The sequence below is a fragment of the Taudactylus pleione genome, unplaced genomic scaffold (assembly GCF_031769625.1).
Source record: "Taudactylus pleione unplaced genomic scaffold, aTauple2 ptg000216l, whole genome shotgun sequence".
In the NCBI taxonomy this organism is placed as follows: Eukaryota; Metazoa; Chordata; class Amphibia; order Anura; family Myobatrachidae; genus Taudactylus; species Taudactylus pleione.
Genome location: NW_028284618.1, coordinates 431,432 through 447,502, shown reverse-complemented (window position 1 = coordinate 447,502; position 16,071 = coordinate 431,432). Strand labels below are relative to the sequence as shown.

Here is a 16,071-nt window from a genome sequence, read left to right as displayed (position 1 = left end):
ACAGAATATCAGCCGCCTGCTTCTTCCCTAAATAGTTCTTGCATAATTTGGAGGTGTGCTTTGGGATATTGTCCTGTTGGAGGAGGAAATTGGCTCCAATCAAGCGCTGTCCACAGGGTATGGCATGGAGCTGCAAAATGAGGGATAGCCTTCCTTATTCAAAATCCCTTTTACCTAGTACAAATCTCCCACTTTACCAGCACCAAAGAGCCCCAGACCATCACATTACCTCCACCATGCTTGACAGATGGCGTCAGGCACTCTTTCAGCATCTTTTCACTTGTTCTGCATCTCACAAATGTTCTTCTGTGTGATCCAAACACCTCAAACTTCGATTTGTCTGTCCAAAACACTTTTTTCCAATCTTCCTCTGTCCAATGTCTGTGTTCTTTTGCTCAGAATAATCTTTTCCTTTTATTGGCCAGTCTCAGATATGGCTTTTTATTGGCCACTCTGCCTAGAAGGCCAGCATTTTGGAGTTGCCTCTTCACTATAGACATTGACAGTGAGGTTTTGCAGGTACCATTTAATGAAGCTGCCAGTTGAGGAGTTGAGAACTTATGAGGCGTCTATTTATCAAACTAGAGACTCTAATGTACTTGTCGTCTTGCACAGTTGTGCATTGGGGCCTCCCACTTCTCTTTCTACTCTGGTTAGAGGCTGTTTGTGCTGTTCTCTGAAGGGAGTAGTACACACCGTTGTAGGAAATGTTGAGTTTCTTGGCAATGTCTCACATGGAAAAGCCTTAATTTCTAAGAACAAGGATAGACTGTTGAGTTTCAGATGAAAGTTCTCTTTTTCTGGCCATTTGGAGAGTATAATCGAACCCACAAATGTGATGCTCTAGATACTCAACTAGCTTCTCTACTGATCCAACCTGTTTTCAGCTGTGCTAACATAATTGCACAAGGGTTTTCTAATCATCCATTAGTCTTCTAACGTGCTTAGCAAACATAATGTACCATTAGAACACTGGAGTGATGGTTGCTTGAAATGTGCCTTTATACACCTATGTAGATATTCCTTTAAAAACCAGACGTTTGCAGCTAGTATAGTCATTTACCACATTAACAATGTATAGAGTGTATTTCTGATTACTTTAAAGTTATCTTTATTGAAAAAAACAGTGCTTTTCATTCAAAAATAAGGAAATTTCTAAGTGACCTCAAACTTTTGAATGGTAGTGTATATATATATAAAAAAAATAAAAACAGAAAACTCAGCACTCACCATTGTTAAATCACTCAAAATAATGTATAAATAAATAATGGGGTTTTGGTTCATGGATTGATCAATGCATTTAAGCCTGCAGCCCACATCACGGGACCCTCTTCTCTGCAGGTCCTACACTATCTCTCATACTTATGGAAACCTGGTAGCTGCTATCACAGAGTTTAAACTGAAAAAATGTTACCTGGTTTAAAGCTCACCTGCCAGCTATTGGCTTTTAAATTCAAGGCAGTCACCAAACATAGTTTCTATCATACTACCAAAAAGGCAGCTGACACAGGTTATTATAAATGAGCTTGCACAGGGGTGCATGAGACAGCTGTGATCATAAAAGGTTAATTATAAATTAACCAAATAAAAGTCAGAAATCCACTGCACTCGCCACTCCCAGATTTGGGGTGCAGACCTGCACACGCCATTCCCAGGCATGGGGTGCAAGTGGCTTGTGACCACATTGCTTAAATAACTAAAAACAGAAAACTCAACTATTGTAAGTGATTTAACAATGGTGAGTGCTGAGTTTTCTGATTTTATTTATTTGAGCAATGTGGTCACAAGCCGCTTGCACCCCATGCCTGGGACTGGCGAGTGCAGGTCTGTACCCCAAATTTGGGAGTGGCGAGTGCAGTGGATTCCTGACTTTATCTATATATATATATATATATATATATATATATAATGTATGTTTGTGGCTAGATGTTTTTTCATTGGTTTGGTAACCATGGATTTGGAAACCAATCCGGTGTTTGCCACTACCCAGGGAGCCTGTTCAGGGCCTTCCACTGGATGGATTTGGCCGATATTAAATAATAAAACTTAAAAACTTGAAGACTTAAATGTGAACAACGCCGGGTACTTCGGCTAGTTAAAAATAATTTATACACATCTCTGATAAAACCTCGCATTGCTAAGAAGCGTTTTAAATGTTATATTTTTATCATTATTATCAACAGAAAAGGAAAGTCACTGCGAGAATTATTTATACAGGAATTACCTATTATCTGGAAAACTATTATCCATAAAATCCCAAATATCAGAAAGCAACGAGTATAAATAAATGCTACTGCTTGGTGCTATCATAATACAAGACATGATAAATAACAACTGCTGAACAGTTTGAGTAGGTGAAAGACAAGGGTCATCCTTAATTGTGCTGTAATTTATTAATATTCTAGGCATGGTTCTCCAAATGACAGGAAGCAAAAAACTTTTCCAGAAAAACCCAGACTCTCGAGCATACTGGTAAATAGACCTAACCTATTTAATTCTGATAATAGAGTCATAAGGGCAGCCCTTCAGGTTGTGGAGCACAAGGCAAAGGCAGGTGAGGATCTATCAGTCAAGTATACTTGTCTACAATCAATTAATCAGAGGTGCAGGTCCACCCCTTAGGGCTGACTATCTCTCATCTGTCTCTCCAGCATTTTTCTACTGTCAGCGGGTGATGAGTAATGTGTTATTATCACTAGAGGCAAATGCACAAGTAGATAACTTTGAAAGTAGAGTATATAGCTCATGAAAGTGGGAAAGTTAGCATTGATGGTACTTTAGTCTGTAGTACAGAATGGGAATTTGAGGACGAGACACACATTTTAGTGCAGATATAGCAGGGGAAATTTAAGGTGGCCCTGGACAATATTTTGAAAATGGCCTTACGTTTCAGGTGTGGCCATATTGTCAGTAGGTGGGGTCATTTTGTGTACCAACAATAGGTACATGTGGCTCCCCCTTCAAGCAGAGCATTCACATTTACCAAATAGGCCTCTTTCTCCAAATTAACCCAGACATTACTTTATTAGCACCCCTATTACATCATTATATACATCCCACAAACCCACATACACACACGCACACATTACAGAAACCAGCAATAGTCCAAAACTCCTCTGTAATCAGCATAACCCGCCAAATGACAGCAATCAGTTCCTTCCCTGGAAATAATACATCAAAATCGGGATCTCGGATTCAGGTAAAGGGGTGTTCCCTATTTGCTGAAAGTGGACAGAAGTTTTTGTCCTTTAACTCTGAAACATTGGTCAGCTACTAATTTTTTAAACTGTCTGAATAACAGAAATCTATATTACTCTCAATCATTTCCGATCACTTCTCCTTGTCATGCTTGGTCCTTTAGGTGTCACTTGTCTATTATAGGTACTCTTAATACCTGAGGAGACTTTAGCCTAGCCAACCTGTGTCTCTACTGGGTTACATGTTATAATCCACAGCAAATATACACATTTACCTTTTGTTTGGCTAAATCCAACAGCTCATAGAATTACTAACAATACACCATCACCAAATAACATCCAAACCTACAGTCATAAGTATATTTTTGTTGAAAAGGGAGGATACTGCTCTGTTCCTATTGTGTTCTGCTGGTGAGAAAGTCCAGATATAGGGAACAACCGCAGGAGCCATAGGATCCGTTCATCCAGGAGATGACAGTGCTGCTCATCGTAAGTAGAGAAAAGTTTAAATTCCACAGTTGGCCCATAGATACTGATAGTATAACATAAAGAGATCTGACACAGATCAAAATTCGAAACATTGTTATACTGCACCACTTCATCCCTATAATAAGGATTTTTTTTCAGATAAAACGTGGTAGGCCAGAATACTATGGTGCTACTTACCTAAACGTTGATAATAAATAATAGAGAGACATGCCGGACCGTAGAGAACAATGACTGACCCCAGTGATTGGTGAGGCATTGCCAAATCATGGGGGCATGGTGACCCCCCGAATTAATGAAAATGTCTATGCATGCTGAGGAAGGGTACAGTCTCCCCCTGCACAGCTGGCACGCCCTTAAATAAGCCCCTTCCCTCTTGACCTACCTGTAGACACGTTCACTGTAATTGTACCAACCTGCACCTCCTAATTTCCAAAACTTCAATTGCAACCTGGATTACCATCCAACCATATGCCTGAATGGATGATAGAAATCTGTGTTTGCATATGGTGTGTCTTAACTATTTTTTATTTAATTTTCCTCTATAAAATATTAAAACATTGTCATTTTCCATTAAGCATCTATAGTAGCGAGATTCTGCTTGTCCAAGTTTTTTTCCAGTATTTTAGGAATCTTAACGGCTTAATAACCCAAATGCTGGAGACCATTATAGCCCCCATAATTTGCAAACTAGAGCTGTGTCAGCAAGCTTTAGTGTAGCAGGATTTTCAGGACGGTAACCGTATAATACTGGTAGGGAAACATCATTTTAAGAGTTTTAAGTCATAAAAACAGCAATGATGAAATTAGGTCTTGTGAAAATGTCAAAACAATTAAAGCCTGTTAGAAAAATGCACAAGTAACGCTGGAAAATCACAAGACAGCTATTAATTGGGTAGACGTATATTTATTGGCAAATTAGAGTCAGATTGTGAGGTGCCAAATTATTTTATTAGTCTTTTAATGATTTGGGAACGTAAGTAGCAAACATTCTGGAACTTCTAATGAAATCACCACTTTCTAATTAGCCAACACAAATATCTCTTTATTGAAAAAATAAGCACAAAAATGTAAGCAGTGTACATCATCACTAGGTGGCGCCAGAAGTCTTTTAGAATAGAGAAATAAGCCATCACTTACATTGGTTTTCTTACTATTTTCTTCTAATTTATTGAAAGAATGAGGATGATTCAGAGGTGCATGTTGCGCTAATGCTGCACGCAAGCAGACAATGGGGTCTATTTACTAAGCAGTGTTAGGAGACAGAGTGAAAAGTGATAAGGTGCCAGCCAATCAGCTCCTAACTGCCTTCTCACAGGCTGTGTTTGAAAAATGACAGTTGGGAACTGATTGGCTGGCACTTTATTACTTTTCACTCTGTCTCCTAACACTGCTTAGTAAATAGACCCCAATGTTTTAATTCTGCACATGTGCCCAACTCACATTGCACATGCGTCCTGATGGTTTCCGCACAGTGGCGTAAGTTCATACGAGGAGCCCAGCGGCGAGATAGTTGTTGGTGCCCCCTCCACTCGCATTCACTACCAACACCCCAGTCCCAGTAGCACTCACACACACTCCAAACCACATTCACTACCAACATCCCAGCAGTGCCCAGTCATGCCCTTTCCTTCCCCTGGATTCACTTTCAACACCCCAGTAGCACCCAGACACTGTCCTCCCCCTGCACCCACTGCCAACACCCCAGTAGCACCCAGACACACACCCTCACCCCTTCCCCCCTCTCATTCACAGCCAACACCACAGCAGCACCCAGACACACAATCTCAGCACCTCCATATTAACTTCCAAAACCCCAGCAGCACCCAGACACACACTCTCATCTCCCTGTATTCACTGGCAACACCCCAGTAGCACTCATACACACTCTCCCTCTTTGCATTCACTAATACCCCAGCAACACCCAGGGAGGAACGTGGCACACGCTCCCTACTTATTCTTGCTCTGGGGTGCATAAAGCAGAGCCTGGAACAACGAAGGAGGTTAGTGTGCCCCCTTCAGGGTTGGCATCTACCCTGAGACAACTGCCTTCCATTGTCTCCTGTATATACGCCCCTGTTCCCGCTCTAAGACACAGACCAAAATTGCACACAGAGAGATGCAATTTCTTTGAGCCTTTTTGGGTGATAACAAGGGGGTGGCTAGCCAATTGTGGGCGTGTCGTGGTCAGTGACTGCATCTAAAGACGCAGTTGCACTGCACATGTGGCCGTGTTCACATATGTGTCATGTCCGCCGTGGGAAATTCCCTTTGGGAGGGAGTGAAAGCTGAGGTCCCAGGTTGAGGGAGGAACCGGAGGCGTGGGGCCTGTATATATGACCTCCCTATCCACGGGTGTCAGACGTTGACGAGACCAGTCCAAAGGCGCAGAGTCTAACCAGCTGGGAGGTGTTCACCAGTGACCACTACCAATCGAGATATGGGTTTTAGCTGCACCCAACTGGCAGGTCGCGACCCTTTGGTCTGGTGTCTGATACCATGGGTATAGAGAGAGATATAATATGGCCCAGGATATATACTTCTGAAAAGAAGCACCAATATAGGAGATAGCTACTTGTCCAATAATGATGGTAGTGCTAGGTGTCCTGTCTGTGGTGAGGAGAGCACACACTGGAGGAGAAAAGACTGCATCAAAAGAAGCTATAACTAGTACACATGAAAGGGGTCCTTGACGCTATGTTGCGTCGAGATAGACACTTATATTGAGACACCAGCATCCCAACAGAGTTACAGAGAAACCTGTTGGTAGGTATCCTAACCTTTCCCCTACCCCTCCCTCCCCGCACCCTGAACCTAACCTCCCCCCTAGTGCCTAACCCTCCCTGCCTAGTGTCTAACCCCCCCCCTAGTGCCTAACCCGTAACCGTCCCTGTCCCCCCACTACTTACCTTCTGGATGCCGGCGGTCAGGATTCCGGGCTAGTATTCTAAGCGCCGGTATCCCATATGCCGGGTTTGTGACTACATTCCCCCTTGAGTCTCTATCTGTATTTACTCCGTGCCTCTAAAGCACTAAGGCCCTCATTCAGAGCCACTCGCTAGCGGCAGTACGCTCGTTCCGAGCAATGTTCGCACATCTGCGCATGCGTACGGATCGTTATACGCATGCGCGAACCAGTCAGTGCGGCCGAAATTCATGTGCTCGCAATATAGCGAATGCCTGCTATTTTGAGTGACAGAATGAGGCGTATGTGGGTGGTAACAGGGGAAGGTGCTTGAAAATGGGGAGTGGAGATCCGAACGCAGGCGTGCTTAAAGGTCAAAACGGGCGTTTTATGGGTGTGCATAATTAATACAGCAGCGTCATTGACCACGTCACTGGGTTATTTTATAGCCAGAACTGCTCGCAAGATTGTGGTAGCAAAAACCAACCACAAGAATAGCGAGCAGTTCATACGCTGGTCGATGTACTCGATTAATCTAATAAATAGCGGACATGACGTATGGTGCGTGCGGCCAGGGGGCGTTTTTAACAAATAAACGAGCGTATGTTTTGCTCGCTCATTCAGACTTAGAGGTGTGAACAGACTGCAATTTGCGAACTGATCATTTGAATAACCACCCCTTGTTTTTGAACGAACGACCGCAAATAGCGAACAGCTCTGAATCAGGCCCTAATTGTACAATTTACATCCTTGGAGATAGATTTGTCCAAAAACCATGCTAAGAGTGCTGCGTATCAATTCAGTAGAAATCAGTATCTCTTGAATATTTGGTATCTTGAGATTTAAAAGGTTGTATTTTCCTAAATATTGGTTCAGTGCACTAAGTGGCTGCCTCCAAAAATGGCTGCCTGTACTGTGTGTGGGTGACAGGTGTTCTTCAAAGAATATACAGTGAACTTTTTACTGTAATTATATTTTATTATGCAATCCAAGGTACAGTCTTATAATTTATCAATGTTTATTTTCTCTATTTTTCAATTTTATTTTTTATCATGTGGCTAAACGCTCGATCGCCAAGTATAAACAAAACATTAACATTCAGGTGTAAATATATTTGGCTTGTCATTTTGTATCTTCCTTTAGCATTCAATATAATATAATATTTTATAGTTTGCTTTTGAAAACTGATGACAGTATAGGTATAATATAGTGTTACAGAGTTGGTATCCAGATGGAAAATCAACAGTCAAAAGGTCGACTGACAAATAGTTGACAGTGTAGAAGGTTGACAGGATTAAAATGTCGACAGTTTCATAAAGTCGATACACAAATGGCCGACACAAAATTGGCGATACATGTTATTCCATGGTTTTTCGACATTTTTAAAGTTAGGGTTAAGCACTTGGGGAAGGGTTAGGCACCAGAGTAAGGGTTAGGCACATCAAGGAGTGCTAGAGTTAGGCTTCGGGAGAGGGCAGTTAGGGTTAGGCACTAGGGGGAGGGATAGGCACCAGGGGGAGGGATAGGATTAGGGTTAAAAGGACAGAAAGAAACATGTAGCCCATTTTTGTGTTGACCATTTGAACCTGCTGACCTTTTAACCTTTGACCTTCTGCACTGTCGACCATTTGTCAGTTGACCTTTTGTCCCTGTCACTTTTTGACCTTTTGCCTGTCGACCATCTGGTTTTGAACTATTGACTGTCGATCTAGACACTGACAATCTATTATACCACACCCTGCAGAGTTTGTTAAACAATACCACTTCATATAAATGTTACACTATGGAGAACATTTCTGAATTAATTCCACCTTTTTTGCACTAGTTTTAATAAACATTCCATTTATCCAGGTACAACAAAATCGTGGATCTCTAAATACTCATATTCAATTTCAAGAACAATGGGTAGAGCACATTAGATCTAAATTATTTGTGGAACATAAAAGGCACTGACTAGCTATTTGAATTGCAAATACTGTATAAGGAATATAGACTTTTGATTTGTCTTACATCTGAATTACACAGGCAGCACTGGAGGAATCATAGTAAAATCATTTTGGCACCATTGAAGCCTATCAAAAACCTTGATTATATTAAACTACACAAAAAAAATGTTTTGGAATAAAAAATAATTCCCTCTGTACCTATAAAATAAAACTATTAAAGTACGTACTTTTTTACATGATTTTTTGCATTATTTTTTTTTCCGACGGACACTTGTCGCTGATTAAAGCCTGAATCCCAGACCTACAGCCAGTTAAAACAATTTTTTTTAAAATACAAAATTAAAATATTTAACTTTTCTTGAGAGTGCTAATGTGGCAGGGAGTCTTACCGTGTAACTCTTCAGATTATTCCGAAACAAACAGCTATCTAAAATGTTGCTATGGAATTGCCAATAGCACTAATATACTGCAAAACATACATTTGTTACATAAGGGACTATTTATCATCGGGGGGGCCGGGTGGGTGCGTGACCTGAGTTCATACCTGCGCATGGTAACAGGGTCCAGGTGGGGAGGCTGTGGAGGAAAAAGGAACGGGGCTCTAGAATTCCACGCCATCAATCGCATCTCCACTTACGGCTGAAGGGGCTTAACTGGGTTTTCACAAGGCGTTCTCACATATGCTAAGTTCAGTGCGGGCATCAACAGAATCGCCATGTGTGCGCACGTGTAATTACGCCTGCTTTCAGGTGTATCTGTTGCAAGTGTGCACTGAGAATGATTATGCTATGAAACCAAGCGTACCAATGTTGGCAGTCCGCCCGCAGAGATTCAAAAAATGGGTGAATATACGTATTTAGTTGTCAGCATGCAATGTGGGAGCAACTACGGCCGACACGAGTTTTATTTTATTTCTTAATCAATAGATGGTTTGTTAGTGTTTGAGAACAAACTCATTTGCAATAGATTGTCTAAATAGTAGTTTGTGCCTTACTTTAGCTTCTAGACTGACTGTAAAGCTGGGTAACCATTAGCCATGTATTTAGTGTATTAGTGTATGTTTTTATATGAGTGAGCCCACAACTGCACCATATCATCGTCACTAAATGCTACATATTCCATGGTATTGTACTATACTGCACATGAGTGATATGCAACATGTGGAACTACAGGTCCCAGCATCCCCATGTCACAACAATTGGTAGACCTGACGTTGTACAAGCCTACAATATATTGATTAAATACATTTGATCCAATTTATTTGGAGCATTCCATAAAATGATCCAGTGTGTTTATCTTATTTTTTTTTTTTTTACGTTTTTTTTTAAACATTTGTAATAATTCTGAAGGCAGTCAGTAGTACGGTATAATATATCTATTAAAGCTTAAATAAAACCAAAGCAGCCCTGCAGTATAGAGATTGTGTATTGAACTTTGGTGGATAATAGTTTGTGCTTCTAGCCAGGTACACTCAGGGCCTGATACAGAGATTTGCGCACTGGCGATAATTATGCAGATTGAGCGATTTTTAGGCTTTGCGTAGGCGTGAATGCTGTACTGCGCACGCGCAGCGATTGGTTTGCAGTTACGCTCGCACAGAGGATTCACTGGTAAAGTGACAGGTAGTCAGCACCTGGTAACGGAGGGGTGGCTAGGCAAACGCATGCCTGTAGGAACCGTTTAAACTCCATTTTATGGGCGTGCATAAATTAGCCATTGCGTTCTCCTTTGCAGTATAAGAGCGTTCTGCGTGCCAGGAGAGACGCAGTGTTTGAGACAGGTCAGACTTCACTCGGAAGCTGCACGGCTGCCTGATCTGCGGCGCTGTTCCCGATGTTTGTGCTGATGCACGTCGTCGAGCAGATATGAGAAGACAGCAGTGGGTGTCCTTATGCTTGGAGAGGCTTTGGAAGACATCGGCATATTTTCTCTGATGCGATCCGTAAGAGGTCTCAGATGCGATTGCATTAGCGGAAATCTTGGAATCAGGCCCTCAGTGTTGAGCAGTGTTTGTGCTACAGTATTTTGGGGGTTTTTTTTGCATTTTCTTATGGTCATTGACAGTTCCTGTGTTCATTGGGGACATATGTGCAGAAACAATTAGCTCAGCTTGACTTCAAGTCTGAGTTGTCATTGGCCAGTGGTCTGTCTCTATTGAAGGAACAAACGCCACTATATTGAAAGGGATTATTTGCCAGCACTGTTTCTGTAGCAAATATAATACAGGATGGGTGACTAAGGCACTTCTGTGCACTTGTAGTGCACACGTCACACAGACCAAATCGGTCTAAATGAGATTTAAATCAAATGAAATGTAAACTAAATGCATAGTGTAATTCACCTGTAATAATTTACCTCTCCCTCTGTTTATTGCTCACGTCTTTTATGCCACAGGCTGGAGCATGCAAATTAGATGCCGGTGAACTATCTGACCAGCACTAACCACATTTTATCATTGCAAAGAGTTGATCTAGTCACAGTAATCTAATGGGATCCCCCAACCTGAAACCTGTATAGTAACTGTCAATTTATATTATTTTGTTATTACTGCTTCAGAGGAAATAAAAGATAAAAAAAGAAATAAATCCTAGCAGTTATACATGGAAAACATCAAACTGGCAAAGGAAGGACAAGAGGAAAGTCTCCTGCGGTTACACTACACACATGGAGCTAACACAATGCTCTGTAATGCTCTGTAGTGGAGACTGCACATTTATTATGTCATTAGTCATATTTACCAATCAGACATATTTATTAAGTGGAGATAAGATCTTTATCTGCTGAACACAGATAGGGTTTCTTAATTATTAATAGTGACTACCGGCAGCAGCTGTAACCTTGTACCGCTGGCAGTAGTTATCAGTAGGGCTCTCCAGGGAAGGATATATAATACAGGGACATATTATGGTTATACCTATACTGCCGACACAGTTACAATGCTTTGACTTACATTAGTAATGTGTCGACATTACGCTGCTATCAAACTCATTGTGAACATCGCGACTGTCAGACACCTAACTACATCCCAATCTCATGAACCAACTCCTATCACAGCTAGGGCAGAACCCCAATGCCCAAGCTAATAGTCAGACCCTACACCACCACCGCAACCTGCCACTCTATTTCCAATCTGTACACTGATGGCTAAGAAAATATCCAAAGAGTTTTGTAATTACTGAAGAGTAAATGTAAAAATAAAATGCAATTTATATATACCCTGTATGATATGTTTTCATATGTGCGCCCTGTGTAGCTGACAGGTCCACTGTAAGCCTAAAATGTACACTTGCCAGGAACCATGGGGATTATGCATCAGGGTGTATAAATGGGCAGATATTATTGGCTCTTTCTATTGGACATAAGTTTACTGAGGCGCGGGTTTACATAAGTGGAGATGTTACCCAAAGCATCCAATCACATTCCGGCTAATATTTATTTGAAACATTCTAGAAAATGATAGCTATAATTTGATTGGTTGCTATGGGCAACACCACTACCTGTGTAAAACCGTACTTTAGTAAATTTACCCCTATGTCTCACTGACTGGTGTGGAAGCCTACACAAAGCAGGCGCAGCTATTTTGTGGCCTGATATAGGAGAATGCGACCTCTCATGGTACCGAGGGACGGATTCAGAGGCGGACACAGTGCTGATGTCAGCGGCGTTGAGGGATTGCGCATGCATACAAGCCGCACTGCGCAAGATCCAGGGTTCATCACCGCCGGTGGGCGCAGTGAGGACTTGGAAGCAGAGTGAGTGACTGTCAGGGAATGTTTGTGGGAGATAACAAGGGTTGAGGGGGCATTGACTCAAATACAGGCGTGTCACGACCATTTCAGGGGTGACTGTGCATGCGACTGCAAATTCGCACACAGGGATTAAGGCTCTGGCGACTTACTGGAGGAGGATATTCTGAGAGACCATAGGGTTGCTCAGAACATCGATGCGCAACCTATGGTACAGCGGGATATGCCGCTAGTGGGCGTCTCAATACAAATCTCAGCGGCTGCGACATTTGAATATTTTCGCATAAGGGATTGCAGCTGCGACGGGATTTGCGTCCACCACTGGATCAGACCCTGAAGTACTTTGCAAGATAATAGGAACATTTTTACTTCAGTCAGTGATTTGATAGTCTACATTCTCAGGTCACAACATGGACGTACCTAGAATGGGTGCAGGGTGTGCATGCACAGACTATACTAACCACTCCACCGATGCTTCAGAAATCACTGGGAAAATGGCGCCAGGGCCATTTTCCTGGAGATTTGCACATGAGCGATAGAGAAAACACTGGGAAAATGGCACTAGCGCCATTTTCCCGGAGATATACGCAGTGGACTCTGGCACAGTGTTAGAATCTACTTGATGCATGCATGCGCCGATGAGAGAAAAAGGGGTTGCACAGAGGCTGCATATGGGGGAATCGGTATGATTTACCGCCAGTTGGAATCCCGACACCAGCATCCCGGCAGCAGTGGAAATCCCGATCGTACTCAGGCAAGTATTAGCTAACCTAATTCCCCCCCCCCTAACCCTCCCTTAGGGGTGCCTAACGCTAACCTCCCCCCAGTACCTAACCGTAATCCCCCCTCTAAGTGCCTAAACCTAACCCCCCTTCCCCGCTGCCTAAACCTAACCCTCCCCCCCCCCCCCCGACTATCCGCGCTCGGCATCCCTTCAATCGAGATTCCAGGTGTCAGGCTCCCGGCGTATGTCTAATGACAGGCGTCGGCATATCGATGCCTGTCTTTAGACCCTTGCCGGGATATGACAGTCGGGATTAGGACCGCCGGCTTCCCGACTGCATACCCATACGGGCCCTTCCTCTCTTAAACCGCCCCACAGCTGCAAAACGTCTGTCACCATACACACTTTGATAAGTGGCCAATATGATAGAACTGCAGTTGTTTCAATGTAAAGAGCTTTCACTTGAAAATGAAGGAGGGTGGCTGTCAGTAACAATAGACACTGTCTAAAAATAGATTTTTCTAAAAAAGTAACAGGATCTTATTTACGTAAAGTGGACCTTGTGTGCAATAACAGGACTAAAACAATAAAGAACTACAGAAACTATGAATTAAAGTAGGAGTCAATATAATAATCTTTCATCTACATATAAAACAGGAAGCATTATATTAGAATAAAATGTTTGAGAGGTTAGGTTCCTTTTTAATTATGATGCAATATTAAACGCACACCCTTACCATAGGAGTACTGTATATAGCAGAATATTTCATTTGCCGCTGCTATATTTCAGATTGTCAGCAATTACCAGCCCTCTTGAGTTGAAGTATGAAAGTATTTGTGGTTGGAAAAAAATAAAATCTTTAAAATCCCATTAATGGTTACAGCCTGCAGCTAAGCCTATAAAGGTTTTCCTGTTACCGTCCTCTCCTCTGGTCTGGTAAGCAGAAAACTTTATGTAAATGCTTTTTGTCTAATTTTTAGGTTTGCCATAGAGTTTAGTGCTAGTGCTTACAAAATAAGCATGTCAGCTTCAAGCTTAATTCTGCAAGTTTTAAAACAATAAATTGGCAAATAATTCATCACCCTTGTGATCCTCCCAAATAATATAATGCTGATTGCAGAACCGCGCGGCAAGGTGCAGCTGTCAGTTAACAGGCTCAATGTAATTGGCCGGCAGCATCCCAGACTTCCCGGTCCTCTGTACAGTCCCGTACATCCAGCCTTCGTCTATAGGCTGCACATTGACAATATAGTCACCGTCTCGGAAGGAGACCTCATCTTCATCCTGCGCGCTGTAGTCGTACATGGCTCTGTATGTTCTCTGTATAGGAAATAAAGGCGGATGATTTACCATTTCAGTATTAACTTATAGGAGTAAAGAGATAATAAATAGTGAGTACTACGTCCAAAATAAAGAATAAGAAGACTTGTCCTGCAGATGGCCAGTATATAATTCTAGAAATTAGGAACAGTGGTCAACTATGCAATTTACACAGAGATAAAGACACATATGGAAGATCTGGTTACTTCTAGTCATAACAATCTACTTTTCTAACACTGTTTAAACTGTTGATCACTCTCTTCTTCATCTTACCCTTCTCTCCGTTTCCCCCTTGTGGCAGTTCCCTCCTAGTACACTTCCTACCTAGCTAATAGCTCCACAAGCATCTCTACCTTTCCTCTCTTCTCTTGGTGAACTAATTTGCTCCTTAGCACTTCCAGTACCACCTCTATGCTGGCAGCACCCAAATCTACCATTACTCTCTCCTCTTCTCTACTATCTCATGTGATCTCTGCAATTTCTACATGGATGCCCCAATGCTGCCCAAGTTGATCATCTTCTCATCTCCCAGAGTGGCTACCTCTCCTGAAATCTCCTTATGGTCAGTAACTTCACTATTTTTCTGCCTTGTACTGTATGACCCTGTTTTATGTATTCTCTGTTTCCCCACTGTCCAGCACGGTCAAGACTGCTTATTAAAAGGACACGTGAACAAGCTGATAGAATACTGTATACACTGTACAGTATTGAAGTACTTCCACTAGTATGGGTGCATCATCATAACTATATAGTTGCCAGCGTAATGCCAAGTACACATCAGAACAATGTGTATCTTGGGTGACGGCACGACCGACAGGACGAGATGTCGGACGGCCGTACACACTGAACAATATAGAGCACAATTGTGAGGTATATCACTCATTGCCGCATTCAGCTGTATGTACAATACGGAGACATGGGCACAGATGCGTCCGGCTCAGAGCGAGAGCCCATGACACAAATGTCACTACTAAACACTGAAAACTGATGGGGTAGCCTGCTTACGCTCATGGAAGAACCTCGGCACTGCAACAATAGGAACCCACATTGCCCTCCATTCCAGCAGAACATTTGTAAAAGGGATGTTAATTAGGACTTCTCTATGCCTATACTCCACCCTATCAATGCAGCACTCACTGTGACCAGAAGAGTCGCAATACTACGTACACACGCAGTTCAACTGCGATAGTATGCTAATCCATTGCGATCACAATGCAATCTCAGCTTAACATAAGGACGCCCACTTTACTTTACACACATCCATACGGTTTAGCAGGACTGCGAAAACATCGGTACAACCGAGTACCATCGCAGCCTCACGCACACTTGCACAAGCCTTGTACACGCTGTTGCAGTTGCGATCTGTGATGAATCAGGCTCACTATACGGGTTATATTTGTTCTATAAAATATTCTGCATAATAACCTTGTTTTTCTAACTCTTAGCACTGTACGCCACAATGTCAATTTTTACTTCCAAATTACTCTCTCTTAACATGTAGCCCTAACTCTCCGAGAAGTATGTCCAGCTGGCCTACAGTAATATATCTATAACACAACTCCATAAGTGCTGGTATCACAATGCGTAAGCTTGTCCCATCCCCGCCACAGGCTGATCAACACCTGGAACGTTACAGTAGCTTTGATATTCTTACATGCCCCATAAATGTAAGGAAGAAGGCAAAGATCTGATTGGCCACACGAACTGTCCTGTGTATGATCATCGGTATTATTACTATTACAAGAT

The 16,071-nt window shown here is 42.3% G+C and overlaps 1 protein-coding gene across 4 annotated transcripts in view; it reads right to left on the bottom strand.

Annotated features, from left to right (window-relative positions):
- Window positions 1–13,202: 13,202 nt before the first annotated feature.
- NEBL (nebulette) overlaps window positions 13,203–16,071 on the bottom strand; it is a 276,780-nt gene continuing 273,911 nt past the window's right edge. For all 4 annotated transcript variants that reach the window (XM_088478587.1, XM_088478588.1, XM_088478589.1 and 1 more), the window contains one exon: window positions 13,203–14,325. In XM_088478587.1, coding sequence (XP_088334713.1) covers window positions 14,149–14,325 — 177 coding nt within the window. In that variant the 3' untranslated portion in view covers window positions 13,203–14,148. The remainder of the gene's footprint in view (window positions 14,326–16,071) is intronic.